The following is a 24807-nucleotide window of genomic DNA, read 5'->3' as shown; positions in this document are numbered from 1 at the left end:
GGTGAACTTGAGCATATTTGGTGCTGTTCTGTAACTGCCCAAAAGAACCTTTTATGCATTACAACTTGTATTAATTTATTTTTTAAAGGAATTTAAAATTTCTGGATGTTTAAAGGGTGCTCTATCAGAAAATGGAATTGAAACTCCGTGATTTAAAAAAAAAAATAATCAAGTTGACCGTGTTCCTTTAGCATAAAATTAATGAGGATCTAGTGGCAACAAAGTAATCCGAAGTATCAGTGGTGCTAGGCAATAATTATGTTTTTTTCTTTTTATTGCAATATAAAAAGAATATAAAAACTAGAGACAGACCAAAGCCATAGTTACAAGGTTACTGGATCTTCTATGATTCATTAGGTATGCCAAAACAGAATAGGATTATAGACCTTTAGAATTTTACAGAACTAGTCTTTCCAAATAAAATAGCATTGTTATATATTATACAAATGGTTTATTTAAAATCAATTAGCTAGGAAAGTCAGCTGCTTACCTTTGTGTGTTCCTATCACCTTGTTATCTTCAATGGAAACAAAGTTACCTGGACGAGGTTCTAAATACTACAAGAAAGAAAAAAAGCTGTGTAAAAAGATCTTTCCCCGGGCCCCATTACAAATTACAAGGGAAATCAGAACAGAAGTTTATAAGTTCCCCAGATCTAATGTTACTTGCCTCAAGAAGAAAGTTTTCAAAATTTCTTTCACCAATGAAACAGATTCCCATACTCTAAAAAATAAAATGAATGCACACTATAAAAAAGCAGAATGAATCATTTGAAAATCCTAATGTCAAAACATTCATTATCAGTATAGCATGGATTTACCCTCCCGTGCACCTAGAAACATGCTAGGTGCCTCACAAAATGAATATAAAAATTGCTGACTCAAAGAGCACACAAACTAAATTCCATATAAGTGAAAATCATAAGCGCAGGAAAGAGGAGAAAGACATGGGTGACAATAAGATCACATGTTTACTCAGTAAGACATGAGCACATCTTTATTTAAAAAAGAGTGACCTGTCCTTTACCTTATGATACAACAATAAACACAAAGACAAGTCACTGAAGCCTAGATACACGAAGGTTCTTAAAACACCTGAACCTCAGATTTAGGTACCTAAGTACCATATTTAGACTCAACTCTGATCTACAAAACTCCTGCTCAGCTGCTGTCTAATCCTGTAATCCAGGAGAAGCCCTAGCTGTTTTGTTGGCCAGGGTGGAAAATTACTTCCGCACTTTTCACTGCAATGCTTAAGCACCTCTGCAGATTTGTTCTTCTTTCTTCCTGAAACTACATCACCTAAAGACCCTATACTATACTCCTCAGACAACTGCGTAGTAAAAAAACTACTTGCTATGAAGATGAGTACAACTACTAAAAGCAAGAAGGAACATAATCAGGAACATAGCAGCTGCTTACATTCATACTCCAAAAGACCACACCATAAAACATTAGTTCCTTAGCTATGGAAACAGGGGGGAGGGATAGCTCAGTGGTTTAAGCATTGGCCTGCTAAATCCAGAGTTGAGAGTTCAATCCTTGAGGTGGCCACTTAGGGATCGGGGCAAAAAATTGGTCCTGCTAGTGAAGGCAGAGGACTGGACTCGATGACCTTTCAAGGTCCCTTCCAGTTCTAGGAGATTGGTATATCTCCAATTCTTATCTTATCTTAAACTACTCTTGTGAAAAAAGTGACCTGGGAAAAAACAATCTGACACCAATCTATACCAATGCATCTGCAACACAACTATAATAAATTGGAGATACAGAGAACCATGGTGAAGTAAATCATTAGCTATCTCTGTGACTTGTGCTGGTTGGAAACATCCATCTCCTCAGCTCCTCAGAGCTACAATGGTAGAGGAGCTTTTTAAAAACAAACAAAAAAATTAAAATATCCAGGCTAAGTACTTCGGGACAGGTAGACAACTGCATAAACAATGCAAAACTCAATTTACAACCCAAATATATTCTATGATGTTACCTCAGAAATAATTTGACTGAATTTGATGCAATGTAATTAAAAAAAACTATGACCATATTTAAAGTTTACCTAACAAGTATTAATGTTTATTGCAACATATAAATCAGAAAAAGAATAGTTTAGAGATAAATATAAATCAAAAGTTTAATAAGTGTTACCATGCCTCTTTTCTCTTTAGCACATGATGAAATCCGTTTTCTGCTGCTATCTTCTTTACAAAATCTTTTGTCAATCCTCCTAAAGGAAAAATGGTTCTCCTCAAAGCATCTTGTGAAATCTGACTGAGGAAGAAGGTCTGGTCTTTCAAGTGATCAGCTCCTTGGAGAAGTTTTACAGCTGCACCGTATAGAATACACAAGATGTTTCAATGTTACATAGCTTGACTCCTACTATTTACATAGAAGTTTAGTTAAAATTCGGCCTAAAATAAGAACTTCTACTATAAACACATCTTAGCACGTTTTCTCATTGCACTCAACAGAAAACACCTGGTGCACTTTTTACAACCTAGATATAGCTCCATTTCCTAATATTGTATCTCTTGTTCAATTTTACAAGAAATGGGGATTAAAACGGATTACTCAAACTAACATGAACACCTGTCCAAAACCCCTTAATGTTTGACTTATGACACCCAACATTCCAAATATTTGGTTTTGCCTGTTTATTATGGTCTTAATCATTTTAATAAAATGATAAAAATTTTCAAGAATTTCCAACAATTTAGAATATTTTTATAATATTTTTCTTTAAAACTACTTCCTACCAAAAAGAGCTACACAGATTTTGAATTTTGCTGAACCTCTGTTTCTTTTACATCACTGTGAATTTTCCTGGTAAGAAAAGCAATAATATAAATTAATATTTGAAAAAAAATCACTGTTTGTAAATGTAGAAAGAAGTAATATTAGCTAACAGTGTTGTATCTTGTTTTTCAAAAAAATGTTAGGCCAAATTTGCTCAAAATCACACTGATGTAAATCCACATTAATGTCACTGGAGTCATTCCAGACCTACAGCAGTACCACAAAACAGAATTTGACTTGTTTATACAAATGATCTACAGATTCGGAGCACTCCCAACAGCACAAATGACTTGATTCTGTGTTGTATATGTAATAATTATGATCCATGAGGTCAGACTCCATCACATAGTTATATTGTAATTTTCAGTCATATTCTATCCATTTGGATAAGAGATAGTCTCATCATAGCTCTGGAGTTTCATGGCTAACACATCAATGTGCCTTTTGTTTCAAATGACTGAGAAACGGTTTTGAGATACTGGTCAGTCACATCTAATAATAGAGAGTCTCCACAATAGGTCTGGAAACACACCTGGAATACCACATTCATGGTGATAGACAGTTAAGAGGTGTCACAAAACAGATGTTGGAAAGTGGGGTTTCTCCCTGCCCTGGAAAATGCTAACTTTCCAGGGGAAAAAAATAAATCAAACCCCAAAAACTTTCAGCTGAAAACTTTCAATTTGGAAATGCTAGCACAGTGCCTCATGGGAGCTGTAGTTTGGGATCCTGGTGCCTCCATTTGCCTTTATGGGACAGACACCATAAACTGGACTGTATCTCCCAGCTTACATCCTTTGCACTCCACTGACACCACTTATGCCAAAGTCTCCAACAACCTCTTCCTAGACAAATCTCAGAACTAGTACTCCAACCTCAGGTCCTCGACCTGTCAGCTGCCTTTGATACTGTTGACCATGTTGTTATTCTTGAAATCTTGTTCCCCCTGGGCTTCTGTGAGTCAGTCCTCTCCTAGTTCTCCTACATCTCTAATCTCTCCTTCAGAGCATCCTGCAGAAGATCCTTCTTAGCCTTCCTCCAACTGTCTCTGGGGATTCCACAGGACTTGGTCTCCTTCTCTTCTCCCTCTACACTTACCTCTGAGTAATTTAATCTGAAGACACAAATAAAACCACCATCTATATGCTGATAATACAGATTTACCTTTCAGGACTACTCTAGAAGTGCCTTCTTCTGGTCTGTAAGTACCTATATGGGACACAACTATCTGATAATGGGCTCTTCAATCTAGCAGAGAAAGCTAGAACATGATCCAATTGCTGCAACCTGAAGCTAGACAAATTCAGACTGGAAACAAGGGGTAAATTTTTAACAGTGAGTAATTAACCATTTAGGACAATTTCCCAAGGGTTGTCGTGGATTCTCCATGACTGGCAGTTTTAAAATCAAGATTCCATGTTTTTCTAAAATATATGATCTAGGTCTAGGAATTATTTTGGGGAAGTTCTATGGCCTGTGTCATACAGGTGGTCAGACTAGATGATCACAATTGTACCTTCTGGCCTTGAATCTATGAATCCATCCAGACAGCTAAAACTCTCATCCAGACCCTCCTTATGTCATGTTTCAATTACTGCAACATCCTTTTCTCTGGCCTTGACAAATGTAATCATGTCCCATTCCCAGCCATTCAGAATGCTGCTGCAAACATAATTTTCTTATCCTGTCACTTGGACCATATCACCCATCTCTCTGGATCCCTCCACTGGCTCACACTTCTCTATGGCATTCAATATAAGCTATTCTTCACTTTCAAGGCCTTTCATGGCTCTGCTTATTTCCACCCTACCTATCATCTCTCATTTTACTCCAGTGGCAATTCTGTGCCACTGTACCTGCACAGAATTCGCAGATTTCTTTGCTTCCCTGCAGAAAAATGACTTTCTGATGGGGAAGCAAAAGGAAGTTGCAAAAGTGGTCACGTGCCCCTGCCCAGAAGAACGGGTGCATGGTTTCAGGCACCCAGAGCAGCTGGCGGAGAGGTAAATAACTGCTGGGGAGGTGGGGGGATGCCCCAGCCAGTGCTGGGTCAGACCCACTCCCTGTCCACCCAACCCCCATGCATCTGGCCCTCCCCATACCAAGACCCACCCCGCTCAGCTGTACGCCTCACACCTGGCCCTCCCCAGAGTTGGGGGGGATCACCCCACCTGGTGACTCCTACCCTGCATCATGCTCAGCTGCTAGTCCCAGCTGGGCTGGGGAGGAGTGCACAGAGTGGCCAGGACCAGGTCAGATCCACCCCCAGAAACCACCCTCGGCTCCACACCCCACCCCGCTTCTGTTTCAATCACTTCTCAGTACTGGGGAGAAGGGTCACTATATAGGAGCTGCTCCCCCATCCACCCAGCCCGTGCCTTTGGATGCTCCCATACCCAGACCTCCCGACCGAGCCCCACCCCTCTGCACCTGGCCCTCCCTGCCAAGCCCTATCCCCCCTACATCCGGAGCACTTCCAAGCCCCTTCCCCTAGCATCCAGACCTCTCTGCCCCCGCTGAGCCCCAACCACCCTCACCTGGACCCCCTGCAGAGTCCCATTGCCCCCCCCACTGCGCTTCCCACACCCAGATTGCCCCACACAGAATCCTCTCACCCCACACCTGGATCCTGCTGGGCTGAGCCTGCCTGCCCACACCTGGTGCTCTGGGCGCAGAGGGTCAGGACTCCGGGGTGTTTCTGGGGAAGGCCCAGCACTTATGCTGTGTCAGGTGCAGCCTCAGCACCGAGTCTATATCCCGGGGGCAGGACAGAGGGGAGAAGAGTGGGGCTGCAGGGTGATCTCCCACCTCTGTGCGGCCAGTGGCCTGTGCGTCCCGTTGCCATGCTGGAGCCTCCACATTTATTTATTGACAAATAAAATTTGCAGAATTTTAAACTATTGTATGCAGAATTTTTATTTTTTTTGGCACTGAATTTTTATTTTTCGGTGCAGAATCCCCTCAGGTGTATCATTGCTATTGTCATGTTGACTCCCATGTCCAACTGGCTCATGATGTCAGCCTCCATCACCCACTTGTTAAAATTTGTAAACAAACATCTTCACACTTTCTCCTGTCCTGCATCTCATGCTTGGGAGCAGCTCTCCCACCAACATTTGCAAAGCTATCTCATTATCCTTTCTAAAATTTGCTGTGATGGCTATAAAAAACTTGACAATAGTTAGGCTGCTGGAGTGTTGAGACCACTGCCTGTCATATTGATCACTGTTGTCTTGCTGTTTCCTTGTACTGCCTCATCTGACTGTATCCATCTCTTGTCTCTTGTCTTATACTTAAGATTTTAAGCTCTTTAGGACAGAGACCATCTTTTTGTTCTGTTTTTGTACAGTCCTTCCCACAATGGGGTCCTGGTCCATGACTAGGGTTCCTAGGTGCTAGAGTAATACAAATAATTAATAATAAATAATAGTAATAAACATTATGCAACACCATCCCCTTCCTTGCCAAGATGCAACAGTGCATCAGGGGAGTCACCATGGCTGCGGTGCATCAGGGGAGCTTTAATCTGTCTGAATAGCCTGGCCTACAAAGGAGAACGGGGGCATGAGACACTACAGCAGCATTTCTGAATCAAAGTTTTCAGCAAAAAAAAAAAAACCAACCTGTCTATCTCCCCCCACCTCTTTTGGACAAAATTTTCATTTTTTTGATATTCATTTTCTTAATGAAAAGTTTAGATTTTCCACAGGAAACAGACAGCTTTGTTAAAAAAAACTGTAGTTGGAAACCCAATTTTCCATTGAAAAAATCAGATTTTAGACCAAACATAATCATGTTATACGATATTAGAAATTATTTACTCATAGACTTTAAGGTCAGAAGGGACCATTATGATCATCTAGTCTGATCTCCTGCACAATGCAGGCCACAGAACCTCACCCACCCACTCCTGTAACAAACCCCTAACCTATGTCTGAGTTACTGAAGTCATTAAATCATGGTTTAAAGACCTCAAGGTACAGAGAATCCTCCAACAAGTGACCCGTGCCCCACGCTGCAGAGGAAGGCGAAAAACCTCCAGGGCCTCTGCCAATCTGCCCTGGAGGAAAATTCCTTCCCAACCCCAAATATGACAATCAGTTAAACCCTGAGCATGTGGGCAAGACTCACCAACCAGCACCCAGGAAAGAATTATCTCTAGTAACTCAGATCCCACCCCATTTAACATCCCATCGGGCATATTTACCTGCTAATAATCAAAGATCAATTAATTGCCAAAATTAAGCTATAAGAGGATTGTTATCCCTATGTCAAGGTTCCTCCCCCACTCTGAACTTTAGGGTACAGATGTGGGGACCTGCATAAACACTTCTAAGCTTAACTACCAGCTTAGATCTGGGTTCACTGCCACCATCCAGATTCCTCAGTGTCTGGAACACCCTCTTTCCCCCCAAAACCTTCCCCTCCCTGGGTAGCCTTGAGAGGCTTTTTCACCAAGTTCCTGGTGAACACCGATCCAACCTCTTGGATCTTAACACAAGGAGAATTTAACCATCCCCCCCTTCTTTTCCCCCACCAATTCCTGGTGAGTCCAGATCGGGCAATTTATTACTGAGACACTGGGGTTCTGAACTCTAAAGTAGCAAGCTACAGCACTTACATTTGAAGTCTTATGTGACTTACAGTGGATTAAATATCCTGATCTAGAACTATCAAACAGTTTATTTACAGAATCGCTTATCTTAACTTCAGTTGAGAGAAGACTATTCCAAATCCATTCAGAAGTAAATGTACAGTATAACACAAGCCTTGGTCACCCCATCTCAAAAAAAAAAAGAGGAGGTTCAAAGAAGAGCAGCAAGAATAAAGAAGGGCATAGGAAAAAACTCTCATATAGAGAGAGAGTGCATACCTTAGATGAAAAAGGAGTCAAATAAGAGGGGACATAAAGTATATAAAATAATTAACACCATAGAGAAGTTAGATCAGGAACTTTTCCATCTCTCAGTATATAAGAACAAGAATCCTTAATGGCCTATATCGGGGTGGCCAACCTCAGCCTGAGAAGAAGCCAGAATTTACCAATGAACATTGCCAAAGAGCCACAGTAATACATCTGCAGTCCCCCATCTGCTACCCCGCCTCCAGCCCCAAGTGCCTTCCGCCCACTGGCAGGCCGGCCAATCAGCACCTCCCCTTTCTCCCCACACCTCATGCCTGCTGCAATCAGCTGTTTTGCAGTGCGCAGGAGGCTCTGGTGGGGAGGGATGGGGGAGAAGCGAGAGTATGGCAGGCTAGGGGGAAGGGGCAGGGGCCTTGAGGGAAGGGGACTTTGTCACACCAGGCATGGGGAAAACTTAGAGGTGTGGTCCAGGAGGCAATGGAGTCAAATGGCTTAACCTCAGAGAGAGAGAGATCCTCGAGGAGGGCTGACACTGAAAGGTGTTCCTCCTAGGGACCATACGGAGCCAAGAGAAAGCACTGGGCCTATGAATCTGTGACAAAGCCATATTAACCGCTTACCATTTCTAACTTCAAATCGGTTTCTGAAAAGCCCTTGTGGTCTTTTAATATGTTTCTGTTGGAAAATTTCTTCATCTTCCAGTGAAGTCCTTGCATAATGCCCAGTTGCAACTGCATCTGCTCCTATGCCAAGTTTAAAAATATATATTGCACTTGAACTTCACAATATTCAGAGTATTAAAGGTTATAGAAATATTTGGAAACAGAAATTGATTATAGGAATAAAATTTAAAGATAAATGACATCTGAGAAGCTTGACATAGCTAGCCAGTGCTGTCCTAATCTTAATACAGCCCCAATATTTAATAGAAAATCATATTTCTTGATGTACAACACTTCCATTTTTTTGTCCTTCAAGGAGCACCTTCAAATGCAAAATTTAAACTTCTCTTCACAAAAGAGATAGTTCCCTGAAATAAACTTACTTACATCTCTGAAAACACTTTAAAAGAAATACGTTACAAATATTGGTATAAGGCTACAAAGATGTTTAAATTGTGTTTGCACATTTTAAAAAGAGTTTGCTCCTCTTTAGCATTTTTGCAGTATAGGGTATATACAAACAAACCTGAAGACAACTTACCAAGATTATCCAGAGCATAATGGAGAAAATAATTGAATTTGATATGCTTGTTGCACATTATGTCAGGATTAGGAGTTCTTCCCAATTCATACTCATTTAAAAGGTAACTGTAAAACAAATGTATGACTATAAACATTTTTTTATGTCAGATAATTCTATTCAAGTATGGAAAAGTACTTCTTTCTCTTAAGAACTTAAGACCTATCAATAATACTAAACATATACTGTGCAAGAAGCAAACATGTGAGCGATTCATTAATATTTTATTTTACCTATAAGACAGCACTCATTTAAGATTTTCCATGACTGGACTAAACTACAGTTTTTCATATTTAAACTCATACTATCATTTCTCAAATTAAGTTTCAACATCTTTGTACATTAAAATAAGAAGAGTGCTTAGCATTTATATTTTTAGCTAGGGACAAAAGTGGCCTCATCACCACAGTCTCTGATTGTCTCTTATATGATGCTTTATTACATGTTCAAAATGCTTAAACAATTGCTATTAGCGCCTAAATACTATGGTGATGGGCATGTGTACTGAAATACATGCAGGATCAGGCGCTAAGGGTGTTTCTTGTCCTCAATTCCCATTCAAATAAATAGAAACGGATAGCACAGGATTCTGCCCTCAAATAGTACATGCTAATTAAAAGGTACTTTACACATTTTTTAAAAAACACACAGGTGTTTATATTTACTCTTTATAAACTGAAACAACCTCTCAGACTTGTCCCTTACATTTTTACATTTGACAGACCATTTTAAAAACACAAAACAAAATGGTTTTTCCTTTGTTTACTACCTTTTCCCATACATTTAACAGATGATACCAGCAACTAAGTCAGCTGGGCTACCCACACCTGCACCGCTCTTGTTTTTCTTCTCTGACATTCAAGGGCAAGGCCAAACAGGCAATTTATTCATAAGAGGGTACTGTAGTCTGTAAGAAAGACTACAGCCCAGTGGAAATTTTGAAGGATATAGTTCCCAGAGGGAGCCTGTGAAAGTAGGCAACAGCAAAGCTTGCTGGATCGGTACAGCTGCACCACTGCAGCACGTGTGGTGAAGACGCTCTACGCCAATGGGAGAGAGCTCTCCCATTGCCATAAAAACTCACCTCTGCAAGCAGCATAAGCTATGTCGGCGGGAGAAGCTCGCTGTGCACACGAACGCTTATGTCAGTGTAACCTGTGTCGCTCAGGGGGTGGAATATTTGCACCCCAGAGCAACATAAGTTTTGCCAACACAGACTGTAGTGTAGACATAGGCTAAGACCCCTTCATGTCAGTCAGAGGGAGTTCGAAAAAAAGAGTAACCAGCAGGTTCTTTAGGGAAGCAGAAAACAAAGGAAAAGGGGAGTAAGAGTGGCTGCTGAATCTCTCTAACATTGGTTAGACTTAGAGACTACAGAAAAGGCAAACCCAGAGTGATTCTCTTGGTTAAAAAGGCCTAGGAAGAGGAGGCCTGAAGAGGCAGGAACCATGGGAAGAGGTAAGTTCACAGAGTGAAGAGGCAGAAGAAAGTCCTAGCAAAGGGCAAGCTGCTTGCTAGAGTAAAAGACTGCATGTGAGCCCTGCACTGAAGGGTGAAGATGTAGGGAAAACAGGAGAAGGAAATGGTTGAAGAAAGCAGTAGTGTGGGCGTAAGACCTCGAGTTGCACTCTCTCTTATTTGGAGATCCCAGGCTAGCACTCCCAAAGAGGGTAGAATAATGCCCCTCTTCACTCTCCTGTATCAACAGGGAAAATGGGGTGGGGACACTCTGTGTTTCCTTGCTGAGCAAAGTGAGGCCTTATGCTTAACCTGATTGTATTTCTCTGCTGAGAGGACCCGGAGAAGCAAGGAAGTGGATCTGATGATGCGTGGAACTGAGAAGAGGGGGGCAAAGCAGGGAGTCACAAGGGAATGGAGGAGCGTAGAATGGTGGCGAAGAAGGAAGCAGGGACCCATAGTCAGGGGAAGTGGAGGTGAGTAGGGTTGTTATATTAATTTAGATGGAATAAATGGGCCAAAGTTGTTAACCCTATCACTGTCCAACATTAAGCAGTGTTAAACAAGGTCCGAAGCTTGGTATACAGTAGGGGTTCTTGCGGGGTCGTGAGCCCTCAGGGGGTCGTGAGGTTGTTACATGGGGGGGGTCGCAAGCTGTCAGCCTCCACCCCAAATCCTGTTTTACCTCCAGCATTTATAATGGTGTTAAATATATTAAAAAAGTGTTTTTAATTTATAAGGGGGCATCGCACTCAAAGGCTTGCTGTGTGAAACGGGTCACCAAACTCAAAAGTCTGAGAACCACCGGTATAGAGTGCTTAGTACCTGAACAAACATAGCATTAAAAATCCTTTTAACCTTTTATTAAAGATACAGAAAAGAAGAAAAAATAGTTAAAACATTTGAAATATGAAGTATTAAATAAAGCTTTCATTTTAACTGCACTCCCTTGTTCCCCCCTTTTCTTTTCAAGCTGTAGTGTAAACAATTTTTAGACAGAAAATCTCCATTGTTTGGCAGTCTCTTAGATCAGCAGTTCTCAACAGGGGGTCCGCTGCCCCCTGGGGATCCATGAACCCTTTCAGGGAGACTGCGGGGCCTTGCAGCTCAAACCCAGAGCCAGAGCACCTCCCATGAGGCTGAAATCAGGAGCTGCGGGGTTGAAGGCTCAATTCCCGATGCCCCCTGTGAGGCTGAAGTCAGGAGCAGCAGGACTGAACTCCGGAGCCCCGAGCTCCAGTGTTCCCTAGGAGGCAGAAGCCCTGAGCCCATGGGCAGAGTTGGGGGGACATGGGGGTGTTGCCCCCCCACCCCCAAAACTGCAGTCCAAGAGCAGAGCAGTCCCGGGGCAGCTCCACACCCCCACTCTACCTCCTTCTCTTCCCCACCCCCTGGCCAGGTTGGAGGCAGGAAGCCAGAGTCAGGCAGTGCAGGACAGCAGCTGTCTTGGAGCAGGCAGCTGTCTTCTGCTGCTGCAGGCGGTTGAAGGTGCTCCTCAGCCTCCTCAGAGCAGCCTGGGTGGGGGGACCAGCTCCATGACTGGCAGAGACCTCGGGGAACAGGGACTGCAGGGGAACCCTCCTAGCATGCAGCCCCTAGCTACCTCACTTCCTTCACCCTGAGCTACCCCTTGCCAGCACACAGCCCCTAGCTATTCCCCTCCCTGCATCCAGAGCTGTTTTCAAACTTTTTGAGCTGAGCCCCCCACCTCTGAGTTATAATTTTTGGTTGTGCCCTCCCCCACAACCCAGACAGGCAGGTGGCCTGCTGAGGAGAGTCAGGAGAGTCAGGGGGTGGCGCTTCCTCCACGGACCTTGCCATGCGGATCTGGCCCAAGTCCCACTGGCTCCTGCCCACACAAAATAGAAGTCAAACTACACCTATGCCCGAGCCCCTATAGCCCCCTCCAGCCCAGAGGCCGGAGTCCCTCCCTCCCCTGCTGGACTTGGTCTACAAAGCACAAAGGAGGCTGAAAGAAGTGAAGCTATTTTTTATGACAACTAGGCGGTAAGCTGGGTTTGGAGTAAAAGTAATTTAATATGCAGGGTTTTTTGCTCCAATTTGATGTAAATGAAAGTAACTGAAGTTCCTGTTAAATATTTTCTTCCTCAAACTGCAGCTAGTTAGTATGGATGAAAAGAGAAAGAGGGAGGCATTGGAACTCGATGACATACTGCACCCGAATTAACCTAATTCCAGAGAAATCCCATCTATCAATTCAAAGAGTAAATGTATGTAAGTATGCCAACAGACCCATACCTATTTTAGTTGGTGGTGATCCTAAACTTGTAAGACAAGGAACAAATAACAATTTCTAGCACATTAAGATATTTCTGTACGGTCTTATGACTCCACAGACACTAAGTTGTCCTTGTCAGTCTTCTGCCATTCTCTACCCCGTCACTGTTCACATACTAACACTTTATCAGAAAGTATATATTTAAAGACAATGTGTCTAAAACAATCCTACCTGAAAACTTCATTCCAGTACTCCTTGACATAGGAAACTTGATGAAAAGGGATATCCAGTTTCTGACAAACTCTATAAGCATCTTCACAATCTTTGTCAGCAGAACAAACTCCTTGTTCATCCAGAGTGTCCCAGTTCTTCATAAACACCCCTGTCACTTGGTAGCCTAAGGAAGGAGGAAAGGAATTATTCATATACTGAAAATATTCTTAGGGATCAGACCCAAACTCTGGATCTTCCAAGTCCCAACTGGGCAACAGTATTCTGAGTGTTCTTATAGTTGTCAAGAAGTCATTCCATCAGTGCCTCACACTGCACTTCCCTGCTACAGACTCAGACAAGCCATTAAGGCAGATTGATGTGTGCTTGGTGAAAAATCAAGAGCCTCTTTCACTTCTTCCAAATACCATTATTTCACCCCAGCATTCTGAACACCTGACATCCCCAGAGAACATGCCAAGCACCCGGAGTTGTTTTACATTGCATATATTGGTAATTCCTGTTTATGTACAGACTCTGAAAAGAATTTTTAAAAGCCAGTCTTCTATTGATTTGATTTTCTGTCCATGGCTAGTTTTTCCAGAGTATTCTACATCCAGATCTCTTTCCCCCCACCCACTCATTGTCCAATACGAATTTTAAGATTTAAAAACACCTGGTTCTAGAACTCTGAAGGTGACACTAAGGTTGAATACTGGATCATTACACATTTTAGATTTTTTTTCCAGCGAGGAAAAAATTGTGTATTATAGTAACCTTTAGGATCCCAACTGGAAACAGGGCCCTGTTGTGGTGTGTTCGAAAAACACAAAACCATAAACATACCAGCAAAGTGAAGAAGAATAATCAGCTGCACATCATGTTAGTTTCATAAATTTTTTGTGGTGTTGAGTTTTGCTGGGATGGAATAAGATAACAGAGGGGCAAAGTGTGTAGGTGTGTGTAGGTAAGGGATAGGGAAAAGAGAAGGGGGAGAAAGAAGTGTGCATGGACTCTGAGGCTGAAGTGAAGAGATGGTGAAGGAGGGGGCAGGAGGGAGCTGGAGCAAACAGCCAATCAGCAGAAAGGAGGAATGTCCAGAGTAAAAACTGTAAAAAGCAGTTGCACACAGATGGCATAACTGTCTAAGGGTCCTGTTACAGATGCTTCTCTCTGCTCCTGCCAGCTGAGTTTCAGGGTGGCCCATCCCAGCAGCTTTTTTCCTCCTTCCCTAAACTCACATGGGTCCTGGTGCCCCTCTCTTGAATCATTCCAAGAATGCAAGAGGGCAGGTGTTACCCCAGCAAAACTCTGCATTTGGTGCTTAACGTTTCTAAACCTATCAAAGAACATAAGGGTTTGTTCTTCCTATAGATCCCCCAGCAGGTGTATAATTTCAAATTTTTCAGTGTTTGAAAATTCTATGCCAAATAGTAAATGTAAGACTAGCACTTCCCATATAAGGGCCCTTAATGCAGCTGCAATGATAATGGAAAATATTCAACCTATCCTCTTTTCAACAGCTCTTCAGGTTTGAAAATAAGGAAAAGACGGTTACTCACCTGTAGTAACTGGTGTTCTTCGAGATGTGTTGCTCCTATCCATTCCATTGTAGGTGTGCGCGCCGCGCGTGCACGGTTCTTCGGAACATTTTTACCCTAGCAACTCCGGCGGGCCGGCTGGCGCCCCCTGGAGTGGCGCCGCCATGGCGGCTGATATATACCCCAGCCGGCCCGTCCGCTCCTCAGTTCCTTCTTGCCGGCTATTCCGACAGTGGGGAAGGAGGGCGGGTCTGGAATGGATAGGAGCAACACATCTCGAAGAACACCAGTTACTACAGGTGAGTAACCGTCTTTTCTTCTTCGAGTGATTGCTCCTATGCATTCCATTGTAGGTGATTCCCAAGCCTTACCTAGGCGGTGGGGTCGGAATGAGACGTGGCGGAGTGTAATACCGCAGAGCCGAAGGCTGCGTCGTCTCGAGACTGCTGCACCAACGCGTAGTGGGAGGCGAAGGTGTGGACAGAAGACCAGGTGGCCGCTCGACAGATGTCCTGGATGGGAACATGGGCCAGGAAGGCGGCCGACGAGGCGTGCGCCCTGGTCGAGTGCGCTGTGAGTCGGCACGGGGGGACGCGAGCAAGCTCGTAGCATGTTCGTATGCAGGCCGTCACCCAGGAGGAAATCCGCTGGGAAGATACAGGCTCGCCTTTCATGCGGTCTGCGATCGCTACAAACAGCTGGGTCGAACGCCGGAAGGGTTTCGTCCGGTCAATGTAGAAAGTGAGGGCCCTGCGGACGTCCAAGGCGTGGAGCTGCTGCTCACGAGGTGAGGCATGCGGCTTCGGGTAAAAGACCGGGAGGAAGATCTCCTGGTTGAGGTGAAAGGCCGAGACCACCTTGGGGAGGAAGGCCGGGTGCGGTCGAAGCTGCACTTTGTCCCCGTGGAAGACGGTATACGGGGGACCCGCCGTCAGGGCGCAGAGTTCCGAGACTCGTCTGGCGGATGTGATTGCCACGAGGAAGGCCGTCTTCCAGGTGAGATGGAGCAGAGAGCACGTGGCTAAGGGCTCGAAGGGCGGGCCCATCATCTGGGCGAGAACCAGGTTCAGATCCCAAGTCGGAGCAGGAGGACGCACCTGAGGGTAGAGCCGGTCTAACCCTTTAAGGAAGCGGGCAACCATTGGGTTGGAGAAGACGGAGCGACCTCCTATAGCGGGTCGAAAGGCTGACAACGCTGCCAGGTGTACCCTGAGGGACGAGATCGCGAGACCCTGACCTTTCAGGTACCAGAGGTAATCGAGGACGGTCTGGATGGGGGCCGAGAAGGGGTTAAGACTTCGCTGGTCACACCATAGCGCAAAGCGTTTCCACTTTGCGAGGTAAGTAGAGCGCGTGGAAGGCTTTCTGCTTTCCAGCAGAACTTGCTGCACCGCCGCCGAACATCCTCTCTCTGCGGCGGTCAACCACTCAGGAACCAAGCTGTAAGATGCAGCGACTGCAGGTTCGGGTGACAAAGCCTGCCGAGGTCCTGAGTGATGAGATCCGGCCATAGCGGGAGGGGAATGGGATCCCGAACCGACAGCTCGAGCAGCCTGGTGTACCAATGTTGTCTCGGCCAGGCCGGAGCGATGAGTATTACGCGAGCCCTGTCCCTCCGAAGCTTGAGCAGCACTCGGTGGACGAGCGGGAACGGAGGGAACGCGTAAAGGAGGGACTCTGTCCACGGCAGGAGAAACGCATCCGAGAGGGAGCCTGGAGCTTGACCTTGGAAGGAGCAGAACCTGTGGCACTTCCTGTTGGCCCGGGAGGCGAAGAGGTCTATCTGGGGAAACCCCCACCTCTGGAAGATTGTGTAAGCCACATCTGGGCGAAGCGACCACTCGTGGGAGGCGAAGGACCTGCTCAGACGGTCGGCCAACGTGTTCTGCACCCCCGGCAGAAAAAACGCTTCTAGGCGAATCGAGTGGGTCACACAAAGGTCCCAGAGGAGCATCGCCTCCTTGCAAAGCAGGGAGGATCGAGCTCCGCCCTGCTTGTTGACATAGAACATGGCTGTGGTGTTGTCCGTGTACACCGCTACACAGCGGTCCTGAAGGTGAGACAGAAAGGCGAGACACGCCAGACGGATCGCTCTCAACTCCCGGACGTTGATATGGAGGGAGAGCTCCTGGGCCGACCAGAGGCCCTGGGTGTGCAGGTCTCCCATGTGAGCCCCCCATCCAAGCGCCGACGCGTCCGTGGTCAGGGTGATCAACGGCCGAGGAGGGCGGAACGGAACCCCTGCGCAGACTGTCTCCGGATCCAGCCACCAGGTGAGCGACTGGAGAGCGGGACTCGGCACCACCACCACCATATCCAGAGGGTCGCGCTGAGGGCGGTACACCGATGCCAGCCACATTTGGAACTGGCGAAGTCGCAGCCTTGCGTGTGCGGTCACAAACGTACACGCTGCCATGTGACCTAGGAGACGTAGGCAGCACCGCACTGTTGTCGTTGGAAAGGCCTGCATTGACCGTATAAGGGAGGCCAACGTCTCGTGTCGAGCCCAAGGGAGGCAGGCTCTGGCCAGAGTGGAGTCGAGGACGGCTCCTATGAATTCCACTCTTTGAGTCGGAACCAAGTGGGACTTGTCGGCGTTGACAAGCAGGCAGAGGGACCGAAACAGATGTAGTATCTCGGACACCTGAGCTGCTACCAGGTCTTGGGTACGACCACGAATCAGCCAGTCGTCGAGATATGGGTACACATGAATTCGACGACGACGGAGGGCTGCGGCCACGACCGCCATGCATTTGGTGAATACCCTCGGTGCGGTGGAGAGGCCGAAGGGTAACACCGCAAACTGGTAGTGGGTCCCGTTGACCATAAAGCGCAGGTAGCGTCTGTGAGGGGGGTAAATCGCCACATGAAAGTAAGCATCCTTCATGTCGAGGGCGGCAAACCAGTCTCCCGGATCCAAGGAAGGGATAATGGTCCCCAAGGTTACCATCCGAAACTTGAGTTTGCAGAGGTACTTGTTCAGCTCCCTGAGGTCTAAGATGGGACGAAGACCTCCTTTCGCCTTGGGGATGAGAAAATACCTGGAGTAGAATCCCCTGCCCCGCCTGCAGGGGGGCACCTCCTCGATGGCACCCACGCTCAACAGAGACTGGACCTCCTGTAAGAGGACTTGCTCGTGAGAGGGGTCCCTGAAGAGGGACGGGGAAGGTGGGTGGGAGGGAGGGGGCGAAATAAACTGTAGGCGGTAGCCGTGCTGAATGGTGTTGAGCACCCAGCTGTCTGATGTTAGAGAACACCACGCCTGAAGGAAGCGGGAAAGACGACTTGAAAACAAAGGGGATGGATCCAGGGGTGAGAGTGGTGCGCTGTCCTCGGGCGTCCCATCAAAAGGCCGGCTTGGGGCCTTGAGAGGCCTTGGACGAGCCTTGGGACTGGTTATGCCGCCCGCCCGATGGTCTGCGCGGAATGGGGCCCTGCGGTTATTAAATGGCCGAGATCTGGCCTGCGGCCCGGGCCGATAGGGTTGTTGCCGGAAGGGACGCCTCTGAGTGGCTGGTGTATCCCAAAGTGCGGATTGCCACCCGTCCGTCCTTCAGGGTCTGAATTCTGGTGTCAGTTTTCTCAGAAAACAGGCCCTGCATCTCAAAGGGGAGGTCCTGGAGGGTATATTGTACCTCCGGCGGCAAAGTGGACGACTGTAGCCACGCAATGCGCCGCATGGTTACCCCGGACGCGACCGTCCTGGCCCCCGAGTCCGCTGAGTCGACCGCTGCTTTAATCAAGGTCCTGGAGGCCAGCTTGCCCTCTTCTAGGAGGGCCGAGAATTCCCGGCGGGAGTCTTGTGGGGTCAGCTCCGCGAATTTACCCAGGCATCCCAGGATGTTAAACGTATACCGGGATAGCAGGGCCATTTGATTCGCGATGCGGAGTTGGAGGCCGCCCGCCGAGTAAATCTTGCGTCCGAGCAAGTCCATGCGTTTGGACTCCTTAGACTTGGGCGCAGCTGCCGGCTGTCCATTACGCTCCCGGTCGTTCACGGACTGTACGACTAAGGAGTCCGGTGTGGGGTGCACATAAAGATATTCGTACCCCTTAGGCGGTACGGAATATTTCCTCTCCACGCCGCGTGCGGTGGGAGGGACGGAGGATGGCGATTGCCAAATGGCGGCATTGTTCCGCTGGATTGTGCGGATGAACGGTAACGCCACTCTCACGGGGGCGTCTGCTCCCACGACATCCGTGATGAGGTCATCCACCTCCTGGACCTCTTCGACGGGTAGGTTGATGGCTTTTGCTACCCTCCGCAGAAGGTCCTGGTGCGCCTTCAGGTCAATAGGCGGGGGTTCCGATGTTGACGCCCCTGCCACAGCCTCGTCGGGAGAGGAGGACGAGGATTGACCTGGAAGCACCTCTTCAGGTGCCTGCTCTGCCTCTGGGCGATCAGGTGCCAGTGTCTCCTGCCCCAACGGCGTGCCGTGAGTGGCGGTCTGTGGTGTTGGAGACGGGGGTGGCCTGCTGACCGTGGCCACCGGCACCGAGCGCGCCGAGCCAGGCTGTCTCGGAGGGAGGGGAGGTCCCTGCTCATGTTGGGCCCAGGGCACCCAAAATCCCCACTGCTGGGGTCCATGGTCCTGCGGCAGAGACCCTGCTCTAAAGTCTACCGCGCTGCCCTCAGGAGAAGCAACTGAGGGCTCCCTCGAAGGCCAGGGAGGAGCCGTTGCGGTTCCCGGGCGGACGTCCGGTGCCGGAGTAAACTGTCGCTCCGGTGCCGACGGACGGTGCTGGTCGTCCTGCGGTCTGCTGGGCGAACGGGATCTCCGCGAAGCGCGGTGCCGGGAGCTCGACCGGCGGCGCCGGGAGTCAGACCTGGATCGGGAGCGACGTCGCCGTGAGCGGCTGCGAGAGTCTCGATATCGCCCGCGATGCCTGGAGCCGGACCTGGTGCGGTGCCGGCGACTTGGTGACCGGAACCTAGAGCGCCGCCGGGAGTGCGACCGGTACCGCGATTGCGAGCGGTACCGGGACTGCGACCGGTGACGAGATGGGGAGCGGCGTCTCGACGTTGACCGTCGTGCGGCTCGGCCCCGGTGCGTTGGCGACCGCCTTCTAGAGGGAGAACGGGAGCGAGAGCGGATCATGGTGCTCCGATCACCTCGGCCGCCAGGAGACGGAGGGCGCATCATCAATGGCTTCCCGATGGACTTCACTGTCCGCACCGGCGGTGCTGGAAGTTGATGGCCCGTATCGGCCGTGAGGTCGATCAGCTCCCTCGCCGTCGCGAACGCCTCCGGCGTGGACGGGAGCCTCAGCTCCTCCTCGGTCGGCACCGGGGAGCTGGGCAGTGCCGGACTCGACGGCCCTTGCGGCGCCGGAGTCGACGGCCCGGTGCACTTCTTGTGCACTGTCTCAGCCTGTACCGTTTTGGTCGGTGGCGGCTGGACCAACGGCTTCTGCTGCTGTTTCGCAGTGGCCGTCTTCGGCACCTTTTGCTTCTTCCTCGGGGAGAGCGAGCGGTGCCGGGTCTTCGGGGCAGGGTGCCGAGACGTGTCGGTACCGGAGTGGCTCGGTGCTGCCGGTGCGCTGCTCACGGAGGCCGGTTTCGGTGCCGAAGCTGGTGCCGGAGGCTGGAGAGCCGACTCCATAAGGAGCTGTTTTAACCGAGAGTCCCGCTCCTTCCTCGTCCGAGGCTTAAAAGCCACACAAATCGGGCACTTATCTGTCCTGTGCGACTCTCCGAGGCAGCGGAGGCAGGAGTCGTGCGGGTCACTCACTGGCATCGGCCGCTGGCAAGCCACGCAGGGCTTGAATCCCGGTGCTCCGGGCATAAGCCCGCACCGGGGCGGAAGAAGAGGGCTAACCCCTCTAATTCCCTAACTATTACACTATACAACTAAGTAAACGACTATAACAAGAAACTTTAACAAATACTAACAACTATATACACTAAACTATGGAGAAACGCTAGGGCTGTGGAGGTAAGGGAGCACTCCACTGTTCCTACTAGCCGTCACGGGCGGAAAGAAGGAACTGAGGAGCGGACGGGCCGGCTGGGGTATATATCAGCTGCCATGGCGGCGCCACTCCAGGGGGTGCCAGCGGGCCCGCCGGAGTTGCTAGGGTAAAAATGTTCCGAAGAACCGTGCACGCACGGCGCGCACACCTACAATGGAATGCATAGGAGCAATCACTCAAAGAAGAATTCCTTCTTACTCAGTAAGTACAAAAGTGAATTTAAAAAGTCTTCAACCTTAGTATCAAAAGAGTTTGATACAAACCTTGCCATAACAAATCATGAGATATCAAATTAATAGAGATTCATGTTTCATTCTCTGAAAGCCCATATCTACACTGGGAAAATCATGAGAGAAAATGTGCTAATATTTTAAATAACCTGACATTTAAGTATCAGAGGGGTAGCCGTGTTAGTCTGGTTCTGTAGAAGCAGCAAAAAATCCTTTGGCACCTTATAGACTAACAGACGTTTTGTAGCATGAGCTTTCGTGGGTGAATACCCACTTCTTCGGATGCACGAAAGCTCATGCTACAAAACGTCTGACATTTAACAAGACTTTGCCCTGGTCTACACACAGCCCCGGGGTCGAACTAGGGTACGCGAATTCAGCTACGTGAATAACGTAGCTGAATTCGAACTACCCTAGTTCGAATGACTTACCCGTCCAGACGCCGCGGAAGCGAACTCCGCGGCTCCAAGGTCGACTCCGCCAACTCCTCCTGCCGCGGTGGAGTACCGGAGTCGACCGCAGCGCTTCCGGAGTTCGAACTATCGCGTCTAGATCAGACGCGATAGTTCGAACTCCGAGAAGTCGAACTCGCCGCGTCGACCCGCGCGGTAAGTATAAACGTACCCTTTGTGCCTATTGCAGAGAAGAACAATGTTAAACTGTTCAGGTTAACTATTAGAGAGAAGGTGGATGACTGTTGTATGAATTCAAGGGATAGAGGTTGCAGGAAAATCAGCCTGGAATGAATTGGTACAGCCAGGTATGTGCAAGAGGAGTGTCTGTCATGACAACAATCAGGACAGCGTAATACTCTTACAGGCAGCAACTGATGACATGGCACCTCCAGGCACTCCTAGCCCTTCCCCCACTCCCTGTCACAGGCACTCTAGCCTTCCTCCCCATATCACAGGCCCCAGGCACCCCTCTCCTCCATGCCACACCAGGCACCCCATCCCTTCTCCCCTCCCTCCCATGTCACCAGCCCCAGAACCCCAGCCCTTCTCCCCTCCACCCCGTGTCACGGGCCCCAGGACTCCCTGCCCTTCTGCTCCTCCTCTCCTGCATGTCACTAACCCCAGGCACCCCAGCCCTTCTCCCCCTCTCCCCCCATGTCACAGGCTCAGCCAGTCCTTCTCCCCTCTCCTCCCCACAGCCCCAGGACAGCCTGCCCTTCTTCCCCTCCTCCCAGTGTAGGACCAGATTAACCTTTTGTGGGCCTGGCGACAAACATATTTGTGGGCCCCCATATATGGTGTGTGAAGCATGGTGTGTGTGTGTCTGTGTGTATCTGTCTCAGTCTGCAGAGTAAGGAGCCGGCCAGGGGCAATGGGGCATGACATGACATGAAATGACGGGCAGCCCTGCTTCGCCCAGCACGAGGTCACTATATACAAATGGCAGTTGCCAGACACCCAGCCTTGTGCTGCCAGCATGCCCTGTCCCCTTGGTGATGGGTCCTTGCCACACCACACATCCCCCCCCAATTTCCTATGGCCAGAGACCCCCTGGACTCACTGTGCCCAGCACCCCAAGACCTTGCCACAAATGCACAGCGCCCTGCCCACAGCCCCACCCCAACTGCACAGCACCCCACACAGCACCCCCACTCGCTAATGCCCCAACACACAGAGATCTCCTCCTCCCCCAGAGACTCACTCCCTCATGCCCTGCCTCCAGCCACTACTGGGAGGCAACTGTGTCTGCCGGGCTGAGCTGCCAGCGCAGCGAGGGCCGGTACCGGGGCGGGAGTGGTACAATCAGTCAGGCCAGGGCCTGTCCTGGCCAGACTCCGTCAGGACCCACTTGCCTGGAGGGGCACAGCCAAGCCCCCCACACCTGGCTGAGACTGGCCAGGCTTCTGCACCAGGCCCGGCGGCTCAGCTCCAGGGACACGGGCAGCGGGAAGCAGAGCCTGCCGCACCGGGGCCCGGCCAGGGGGCGGCGAGGAGCCCTTGGCTGGCCCGCCAGCGGGCAGGCTGAGAGGAGCAGGTGGTGGGCGGGGAGTTGGGGGAGCCAGCGCGTTGCGGGGCTCAGGGCACAGTGCGAGCAGAGCAGGCCGGGGCCCCTTCTGCGCATGGGCCCGGCTCCATTGTAAAGCCGGCAGTGCCCCCATGTCACCCCAGCCCTTCTTCTCCCCCCGTCATGGGTCCCGGCCTCCCCGGCCCCGGCCCGTCTCATCGCCCCGCGCCCCCTCGCGGCACAGGCCCTTGACGCTCAGGCTCGCCGCCTCCTCACCCCTCCGCCGGAGCAGCAGCGCCGCCACCGCGCTGTCCACTCCCCCGGAGAGCGCGCACACCACGCGCCGCGCCGCCGCCAGCATCCTCCGGGCGGCTCGCGGGGGCGCTCTGCCCGTCCGGCCTCTGCCTGGCCCGCGGGACGCGCCGCGCCGCCCAGGGCTCCTAGGGCAGCAGGGGGCGGAGCGGAACGTGCCCCGCAGCCGGCGCTAGCCGCCGGCAGGGAGCAGCTCTCCCCAGCACACTGACCCGGGCAGCCCGCCCCCACCGGGGGAGGGGCGCGGAGAAAGGCGGAGACTCCGCGCCGTGCGCTGGCTCGGCGCAGGGCTCTACCGGCGGCCCCACACCCGGGGCTCTGCTGGGGGAGGGCAGGGGATGCTCCCCCGTTGAGAACCAGTTAAGAAGCGTGTGCAGCGTCCCTCCGTGTAGAAACGCGTTTCCTGTGAGTTCCCGCCGTAGGGCTTGCTTGGGGTCTGGCCTCCTGCCGACAGAGCCAGCAGCTGGGGCCTTGCAGCCCTGCGCTCTCCCCAGCCGCCTGGACTGGCAGCTTGGTGCTGGGGAGAGGGAGCCCCCCCCCCCCTTCGGGAAGCCTGCAGAGAAAAGAAGCAAGAGTTGGGCTCAGGTCCCGAGGCAGGAGGTTCCCCCAGACAGCCCCTGAGTGGCAGAGTGCAGCGCAGCCTCAAGCAGAGCTGTCACACGGCTCACGCCGTGAAAGGCTTCGTCTAGGGCGGGGGTTCTCAAACTTTCCCCCCTGAGGCCCCGCTGTAATAAGCACAGTGCCCCACTTACTAACTCTTCTTAAGGCAAATTATTAATTGTAATTATTACATGCACAAACTATAACACTGCAAATAAACAATGTCTGGGGTCCTTTTCATTTAAATATAAACAATTGTAATGAGAGAAATCCCCAGCAATATACGCTCAGAGAAATCCTTCAAGATCTTCAAAGCCAAACAGGTTTAGTTAAATTACACTTTGAATACATGTTGAGAGTAGTATGTGGTGTTCAAACAGGAAAAACACAATGTATAAAACTGAACAATAAGCAACACAATGTTACTAAAATTGTTAACCCAATTGTTAATTTTAAAACAAAATAGCTGTCCAACTTTGAACACTATATTGTTTTCAATTTTTTTAGTGTAAAATCTCAATTTCTGTGCTAAGACTCAACCCTGCTCTCTACTAATTAGAAAATATTATAAAAGTATAAAATAAGTTATAACACACTGAAGTAATGGATACTTATCCAATCCCATAAAGGAGAATCCAAACTTTAAGTATGTGTTGTCATATTTTCTTACCCTTTATGTTTTTTGGCTGGCTAATTTTGCATAGCTGTAGGTGGTCCAGGACTTTCATTATCTTCTCTATTAATGCACCCTTCTTGCTTTGGAAAAATAAATCGATCCACGTGAGGCTGAAATACTGTTTGCTATTTTTTACAGTTGTAAATGGTGGACTGTGTGTATGTTGCTAGGTTACCTGGCAGTGAAACACAGTTGTACTCAGGAGACTTAAAGTTGACATATTACAGCCTGGTTTTTTTTAACTAAAGATTTCTAAACTCTGTCCAATATATACATCACAAAACATTACATTTATATAGCTTTTACATAGGTTACATGAGTCACATGGAATTAGAGATTTACTAAGAGCAGGGCCAGCTCCAGGCACCAGCCGACCAAGCATGTGCTTGGGGCGGCACCTTGGGGCGGGGCGGCGCTCAGGTTTTTTTTGTTTGTTTTTTTTTGGTTCAGCAGGGTGGTGCTGGAGTTTTTTTGTTTGTTTTTGTTTCGGCCGGGCGGCACTCGGAGGGGGGCGTGTTTCGGCAGCACACCGCTCGGGGAAGGCAGGGGTTTGGGCGGCGCGGCACTTGGGATGGGAGCTTCGGGGGGGCAGGAGCTTTGGCAGCACGGCGCTCAGGGGGGCAGGGATTTGGGCTGCACGGGGCGGCGCTCAGGGGGGCGGGGTCTTCGGCAGCAGGGGCTTCGGCGGCACGGCTTGGCGGGGGCTTCAGC

At 49.4% G+C, this 24807-nt stretch overlaps 1 protein-coding gene across 3 annotated transcripts in view; it reads right to left on the bottom strand.

Annotated features, from left to right (window-relative positions):
* Nucleotides 1–23124, bottom strand: part of TRMU (tRNA mitochondrial 2-thiouridylase) — a 32466-nt gene extending 9342 nt beyond the window's left edge. Inside the window, exons 1-7 of one of the 3 annotated variants that reach the window (XM_044982761.1) lie at nt 23033–23124; nt 12827–12992; nt 8860–8966; nt 8277–8399; nt 2150–2322; nt 670–723; nt 491–557 (exon numbers count right to left, since the gene is read on the bottom strand). In XM_044982761.1, the coding sequence (XP_044838696.1) occupies nt 491–557; nt 670–723; nt 2150–2322; nt 8277–8399; nt 8860–8966; nt 12827–12969 (667 nt within the window). In that variant the 5' untranslated portion in view covers nt 12970–12992; nt 23033–23124. Of the gene's footprint in view, nt 1–490; nt 558–669; nt 724–2149; nt 2323–8276; nt 8400–8859; nt 8967–12826; nt 12993–22784; nt 22940–23032 lie in introns of those variants that run through there. The other 2 variants (XM_044982753.1, XM_044982770.1) reach the window with 2 other exon arrangements.
* Between the last annotated feature and the right edge of the window lie 1683 nt (nt 23125–24807).

Source organism: Mauremys mutica, chromosome 1 (genome assembly GCF_020497125.1).
Source record: "Mauremys mutica isolate MM-2020 ecotype Southern chromosome 1, ASM2049712v1, whole genome shotgun sequence".
In the NCBI taxonomy this organism is placed as follows: Eukaryota; Metazoa; Chordata; order Testudines; family Geoemydidae; genus Mauremys; species Mauremys mutica.
This window is presented reverse-complemented; position numbering and strand designations above follow the sequence as displayed.